General features: G+C 25.7%; 5 protein-coding genes across 5 annotated transcripts in view; 1 reads left to right on the top strand and 4 right to left on the bottom strand.

Moving 5' to 3' along the window:
* EHI_083140 (uncharacterized protein) overlaps positions 1 to 589 on the bottom strand; it is a gene marked incomplete at both ends in the record, with an annotated part of 1,351 nt that extends 762 nt beyond the window's left edge. Inside the window, one exon of the mRNA XM_001913903.1 lies at positions 52 to 589. Within this exon, the coding sequence (XP_001913938.1) occupies positions 52 to 589 (538 nt within the window). The remainder of the gene's footprint in view (positions 1 to 51) is intronic.
* A 218-nt stretch (positions 590 to 807) lies between these two features.
* On the top strand, positions 808 to 2,127 carry EHI_083130 (uncharacterized protein; the record flags this gene model as incomplete). The annotated part of the gene is made up of 1 exon (XM_649916.2): positions 808 to 2,127. One exon carries the CDS (start codon positions 808 to 810, stop codon positions 2,125 to 2,127), a length of 1,320 nt encoding a protein of 439 aa, XP_655008.2.
* Positions 2,128 to 2,260: 133 nt separating this feature from the next.
* EHI_083120 (Nonsense-mediated mRNA decay protein 3, putative) lies at positions 2,261 to 3,496 on the bottom strand (the record flags this gene model as incomplete). Its single annotated transcript, XM_642992.1, has 1 exon — positions 2,261 to 3,496. One exon carries the CDS (start codon positions 3,494 to 3,496, stop codon positions 2,261 to 2,263), a length of 1,236 nt encoding a protein of 411 aa, XP_648084.1.
* Positions 3,497 to 4,875: 1,379 nt separating this feature from the next.
* Positions 4,876 to 6,527, bottom strand: EHI_083110 (uncharacterized protein; the record flags this gene model as incomplete). Its single annotated transcript, XM_642991.1, has 2 exons — positions 4,876 to 5,064; positions 5,136 to 6,527. The coding sequence occupies 2 exons, from the start codon at positions 6,525 to 6,527 to the stop codon at positions 4,876 to 4,878; spliced, it is 1,581 nt and encodes a 526-aa protein (XP_648083.1).
* Positions 6,528 to 6,623: 96 nt separating this feature from the next.
* On the bottom strand, positions 6,624 to 6,956 carry EHI_083100 (uncharacterized protein; the record flags this gene model as incomplete). The annotated part of the gene is made up of 1 exon (XM_001913902.1): positions 6,624 to 6,956. The coding sequence occupies one exon, from the start codon at positions 6,954 to 6,956 to the stop codon at positions 6,624 to 6,626; it is 333 nt and encodes a 110-aa protein (XP_001913937.1).
* Positions 6,957 to 7,150: the final 194 nt, after the last annotated feature.

Below are 7,150 nucleotides of genomic sequence, written 5' to 3'. Positions count from 1 at the left end.
TTTCAGTTCTTGATTTATCTTTAAATTCATCATAGTCAAATGATTTATTACTAATAACATGGGCTAATGCTAAATACACTTTACCATCATTAAAAGAATGTTTGAAATTTTCTACAGTAACTCCATATCCATCAGTAACTTCTTTTACCCATTCTAAAAGTGCATCTTCTTCCTTCATACTTTTTCCTTTCTTTTTATCAACTAATACACTTAGTCTATATTTTCTATATAATGTATAAAGAAGACCTAAAATTAATTTAACTCCATGAATATCTGCATCAACTACATCTTCTGCAAAACATCCTGGATTTCTTACTAACATTTCTTTTTCAAGAAATTGCATTGCTAAATGTAAATTATGAACCATTTGAATACGATTCTTTGGTCTTAAATCATATTTTTCTTTTAATGTCTTTCCTGAAAGTAATTCAAAGAAGTTAATGACTCGAATTCCATCTTTAAGATCAACAGCTAAATCTTTTACTCCCATTTGTCTTTGTTGAAGTACTTCATCCATCCATAATGTGAATAATTGAATTTGGACTCTAACCCATCCTGCTTCTTTATTATTTCCTTGTTGTTGACTCATCTATCTTTTCTTCTCTTTTTTTAAGATTAAACTCGTTGAGATTCATCGTTGATATTTTTAGTTTTTTTTTTATTTCTTTTTTGTTAAAGATTTACTATTTGACAAAAATTAAAATAATTAGTATTTTACTATTTCTATTAAACTTCTTAGTTAAATAACATTCGAATATTTGGAGAAAAATGTAATAAAATCAAAGATTGAACTGTAAAACAATAAAAATGGAAGGTGAAAAAGAAAAAAAACCAAAAGATAGAAAAGAGCATTTAAAAGAAAAAAATTCGATAAAAACAATTTGTCCATTTAATTCCGAACATATAATAAAAAAAAAGAGATTAAAAAAACATATTCAGGCGTGTTTAGATAATCCAGTAAATAAACCAACATATGGAAAGTCATATATAATTCATAATTGTAATAAAATAGATACAGTAGAAATCAATACACCATTACAAATAGAAACTTTTTTACCAATTTTAAATGATGAAATATTTAAAAGTGGAATTGATAAAAAAAGAAAAGGAAGTGAATATGTTCATTGTGATTGTATTCATTTTTCACTTTCTAAATTAAATATTGAAGTATTAAAATTATTAATGACAAGAGTTAAAAGGTTGTATGAATTTATCTGTAAACAATATAGTACTATTGTTGCTCCTGTAAGTAATAATATTGAAATTAATAATACAATTGACTATTTACTTGACCAGAAAACTCTTGAAGTTGAAGTTCCTCGTTATTGGGGAAAACCTAATCAAAAAATGACAGTTCAATGTTTTTCAATTATTAAACATTTAATAGAAAAAGGAATATTAAAAAATACTTCTAATTGTACACAACAAATAATTGAAACTGGTGCTGGAACTGGTCAATTATCTGCAAGTTATTTATTACTTCCTCATGAAAATAAAAATTATGTTTATCTTGTTGATAGAATGAATGCATCTCATAAACGATTTGATAGAATTGGTAAATATCGTGGAGATGAAGTTAAACGAATCGTTGCTGATCTATGTGATTTTGATCCTACAGAACTTATTAAAGAAACAATGCACAACCAACCATCTGGTAGTGTTTCAATTATAGGAAAACATTTGTGTGGATCTGCTACAGATATGGTTCTGAGAATGGCTGTTAGATGTAGTAAACAATTCAAATTAAATGGAATAGGTATTGCTCTTTGTTGTCATATGAAAGGAGACGGTCATGATGATTGTATGTCTGATTTCTTTAAATCTCTTGGTGTTAGTTTACTAGAACTTACTGTTATTCATCGTATGTCTTCATGGGCAAGTTCATTAAGGGATCTTCAAGAAAAACAAGATGATTGTATTGAAATAAATGAAGCTAAATCAATTGGTGGGGATGAAGAATTTCAAAAAGATCAACGTATTATTGGTGAAATGTGTAAAACTTTATTAAATGTTGCTAGAGTCGTATGGTTAAAAAATCAAAATGTTATGCAAGATGTTGGTCTTGTAAAATATTGTCTTCAAACAATAACCCCAGAGAATGTACTGTTATGGGGAGTTGGAAAATAATAGGATTATTTATTTATTAAACACTTTTAGTTTATATAGTTTATATGTTGTATTGTTCATTTATTATTTATTCTATTATTTTAAAATATGTAACATAAAAAGGTTAATTTCTGTAACCACTCATTTATTTCATTCACAAATGTCCTCTTCCAATCAAAATAACTTCTGGTAATGTTCCTTCTTCTAATCCACGTTGTTGATAACTTTCAAAATTGTCATTATTAGCATTGAGATTAACAAGGTCATATCCTAGAGCAGTTTCTCCCTCTCTTATTGTATTACCAAAAATAGTTTTAACGTATAAATAATCTTCAGTAACACCAAAGTCTTCAGATTTAATGATTTGACAATCAGCTAATTGATATTGTCCAACTGGTTTACCGATTTTAGTTACTTCAACAACATAATATTCAACAAGATTCTTAGAATTTGTTAATGCATCAAATGGATGTTGGAAAAATTGGTGAGCATATAATTCTACTTCGGTTCCTTTTAATACATCAACAAGATGTAATGTTCCTGCTACTTGAGTACACACCATTAATGGTCCAACACCACCTAATTGATTTACATTAACTTTTGGAAGAAATACAAGGTCTTGACGAGAAATAGGAACAACTTCAACAGAAAAAGAAACTTTAAAGTCATAAGTGTTTTTATGGTCATCTTGAGACACCAATTTCTTTGTTTGTTGATATCTTAAAGGAACTAATGTTTGTAAGAAGTCTATAAATTTTTTTGCATGATCAACAGATTGAAAGAAGATATCCATTCCATCAGGCATTTCTTGGATATCTGTAGCATTTTGGTGAGCATTTGCTTTTAATATTTCTTGTTCTAATGTTAAAATAGATTTCTTATGTTCAGCATGTTGTCTTAATTGAACAACACTTTGCCATGTATTTTTTGCTTCAGCTTTATGACAATTATCACAAAATCCATTTACAATAATAAACTCTACATTAAAGTCTTGTTGAATGACAGTATTTTTAAAGACTTCTTTTTCAACAGTTAATTTAATCTTTAATCTTTTTGAATGTTCTTCAGTCCAAATATATGACGCATTGATTAATTTTAATTTATTTAATCCTTTAACTCTTTTTATTAAATAAGTCATTAATTCTCTTGACTCTGGCTCACAATAAAACCATGTTGTTCCTGCTAAAAACTTTTTACATCTTTTGCATTGGTCAATAGTTATTTGTTTAGGAATTCCTTCTGTAATATCAATAGTTTTATGTAAACAATTAGCACACATACTACTAGGATTAACTTCAATTAATGCTCCACAAACACAACAAAGCATTTCAGCTTTTCTTTCAGGTAAATTAATATATTCTGGTTCATTAGTATTAGTGGTATTACTCATAGATTATGTTACTTTTACTATCCTTCTTCTCTTATTCTTCAAACCCTTTTATAGTTCTTTTATTAATTTCATTTATTATATTTTTTATTCTTCAAGTCAAACTTTGTAAATAACACAAAATCTTTCTTTTTTAAAAACAATTATAAAAAAATTAGTAAATTATGTTTCAGTATTTCTTAATTTTTTTTATTTCATTTTACTATGATAAGATTATTTCATTCATTCTCTTTTGGTTCTTGTTCATAAGGTACTTCTATATCTCTTCATTATCCTCTATTATCTTCACAATATTTCATTAATTCTTTCATGCATCATTCATTATATTTTTACCAGTATTTCACTTGAAGTTGTAATACTTTATTTTTTCAACATTCTTACTGTTTCTTTATTGAATAATATGTTTATTATAAGTATTATTGTCATTACTTTTATTCTATTAATTTGTGTTATTTTATCCATTTCTATTTTATTAATAAATATTAATTTTATCTTTTTATCATTTATATTTATCATTCATCTTATCAATTATTATTCTTATTTGTTTTATCTTCAATATAAATATATTGTCTTTTATGAAATATTAATTTTTTATTGATTATTTCTTATTTCTGTTTATTTTCTATTCTTCTTTTGTATTTATCAATTTATTTGTACTGTTGTTTTATTCCATTTTATTCTCTCTTATTTTATTCTTCATTATTTCATTATATTAAATTTATATTTTATTTTGGTTATTCTCTTCATTTGGTTATTTCATTTATTAATTTGTGTTTAATTTGTTCATTCTTATTTACAATATAATTTATTATCATGTTCAGTCTTATTGTCGTTATTTCTCATTACAAATAGTACATCATTTTCATTTATTATTTGATGTAATTATTTATTTGTTCATTTCATACAAATATACAACTTTCTTGAATTAATTTCATTGTTTTATATTCATTTCTTTTTATATGAATGTTCTTCATTATTTTATTTGTTATTTTCTTATCATTTCATTTTCATACTATCAATACTATTTCACCACAACTTCTTTGTTTATTCTCATAATACAATTAATTACATATTTCATTTGCATTATAGTATTTATGGTAATATTAATTATTATTATAGTGTGTTTAAATGAGAATTGATTTTAAGACATTTATAATAATGATAAAATGTAATAAAATGATTATTGTATGTTATTTGTTTGGTAATGTTTATGACTATTTTCACCTTAATCTCATCTAAATCTATTTGAATGTGAATATTACTTTTATGTGATTTTCATGATATTCTTGTGCTTTAGAAATTAACTAATTGAAGAGAATAATAAAGCAATAATTATCAAAAAAATTTTTAAACAAATTTGCTTTAGACGAACAATAACACAATTATAATTCATCTTTTGTTGATGAGGGATCTTCAAACTGAACTTTTGGCCAACTAGCAAATACAACATCATTTGGAAGAAGTGAAAAATTACGTTTTTGGAAAAGGAGGTCAACAGAAAGATCGAAGTTATCAGAAGAAAGGTCAGAATTAGAACAATCAATAGCATTCATATCAAATGAATGGAAATGCTAAAAACTATTATTATTTATTTTATAAAAAAGAGTTATTAGACAATAACATAAATATTAAAGAAACAAACCGTTCTTTCAGGATTAAGTTTCATATAATTTGTTAAGACTTGATATGGAATAAATGAATATGCACAATCATTTCTTGTTTCGTCATGAGTTTCTTGAAGAAGACCTTCAACTTTATATGGAACAAAATAAGTTTCAAGAAATTCTTTCCAAACATGATTAAAACGATAACGCAATTCATCTCCCATAAATTCAGTAAGAGTAATATCAAAGAAATTATTTTCATTTTGAACAACATCAAATTCTGGCCAATTTTTATTGTTAGTACATAAAGGAACAAAAATACTTTCATTAAACATTCCCTTCTTTAACAGTTCATATAAATTAAGTTCAATATTATTTTCATCTAATGAAGTAATAGTTAAATTAGCACATTTAATTCCTTCAAGAACTGACTCTTCATAAATTTTTGGACTTAATTTTAAGGTGGTAAATGGATAATGCTCCGATCCTTGATTGTTCCAACAAATCCAATTTGTGTATGAATTATTTTTTCCACACCTTTGTGTCTCAACATCAACTGAGACATTTCCCATCCACCAGTCTACTGAATGTCTCGTAATATTTTCTTCTCCCACTATTCTTGCAATGAAACCACCTTGAATTGATGTTCCATCAAGTAATGATGTCATTGTATCATCATTCCATCCAACAATAATTGCTGTAACTCTATCACTTTCACCTGAAAATGCAGTGTATTGTTGTGTATATTCAAATAATCCATATGGATCATTTTGTTCTGTAATAATACCTGCTTCAATACATTTATTATTTAAATAAACTACACGAGGGATTTTAGGAAAATGAATAATAATTGGAATATGAGTTTCATTTAATAATTGTTTTACATCAATTACTGAATTAATTGATTTTGTTTCTCCTTTAAATTGAAATGTTAATTGAGATGAACCAAATAATGAACATTTCTTTAAATCTCTTAATGCATTACAAAAATGTTTAGCATCATCTATTGTTGAATTCTCTTGAAATTGATAATTAAACAATACACTAAAATTATTTTTAACTCCAACATTATTTCCATTTATTTTATATGAACTAATATCAAATATACTTGTCTCATTGTTTTCTACTGTATCACACATCTTTGAAAATAATCCAATTCGAGTAATATCTAATAACATTGCTATTTCTGAAGTGTTATAATCACTTTGGAATGTTCCATATAAAAAATCTCTTGGTCCAACAATAAATGAAGGAGCAAAATCTGGATCAAATGACTTATTTATCGTTTCTAAATCTCGACACCCAGTTTGTGCTATAAGAATAACTATTATTGCTAATAAAATTTGTACTAAAAATAATGTTGTCCATAAGATAATAACAGGTGCACTTTTACAAAGTTCTTCAGAGAAGAATTTGACCATTAATTTCATTTTAAGTTTTTTTTACAAGTTCTTTTTACAAGTTAATTTCTTTTAATTCTTTTTTTATTACCTTTAAAAAAAAAGAAAATGGAAAAGTTAATTTACTTAATTCATATCATATGGTCCTTTAAAGACAGTTTGGTATACTTTCTTTGTTGCTGATTGAATAGCTGAATAATCTACTCCTTGAGTATGTGAATTGAGATAAGATTGATCATCCCATTTAATATCAAAAATAGAGAATGCTGGTGCATGTAATCCATCTACAACATAATTCTCATTGTACTTTTCTAATACTTTAAATGGAATGAAGTCATACCCACATTCTTCAGAATTTGTTGTTGCTTCTTCATCTGATTTAGTGTAGGAAGCCTTGAAAATATCTTCAAGCATTTCAGGGCAAGTAGGTTGAATAGTAATTGTTTGTTTATCTGTCATATCTCTCTTAAATGAAAGTAACTTGATTGTAAACATATTAATTCCATTAATTGGGGTAATATCAAGTGTACCATATGACTTGTAAGGTCCAAAAGAGTGTTTCTTTGATTTTATAAAGTAGATTCTAGATGTATCGCATTTAAAGATTCCTTGATATTTATCATCTTTACTACCATCACAAGTTAATGGGGTTA

This window comes from Entamoeba histolytica, genomic scaffold (assembly GCF_000208925.1).
Source record: "Entamoeba histolytica HM-1:IMSS scf_1104750517567 genomic scaffold, whole genome shotgun sequence".
In the NCBI taxonomy this organism is placed as follows: domain Eukaryota; phylum Evosea; order Mastigamoebida; family Endamoebidae; genus Entamoeba; species Entamoeba histolytica.
The sequence above is the reverse complement of the archived record's forward strand: the minus strand, read 5'-3'. Positions and strand labels throughout refer to the sequence as shown.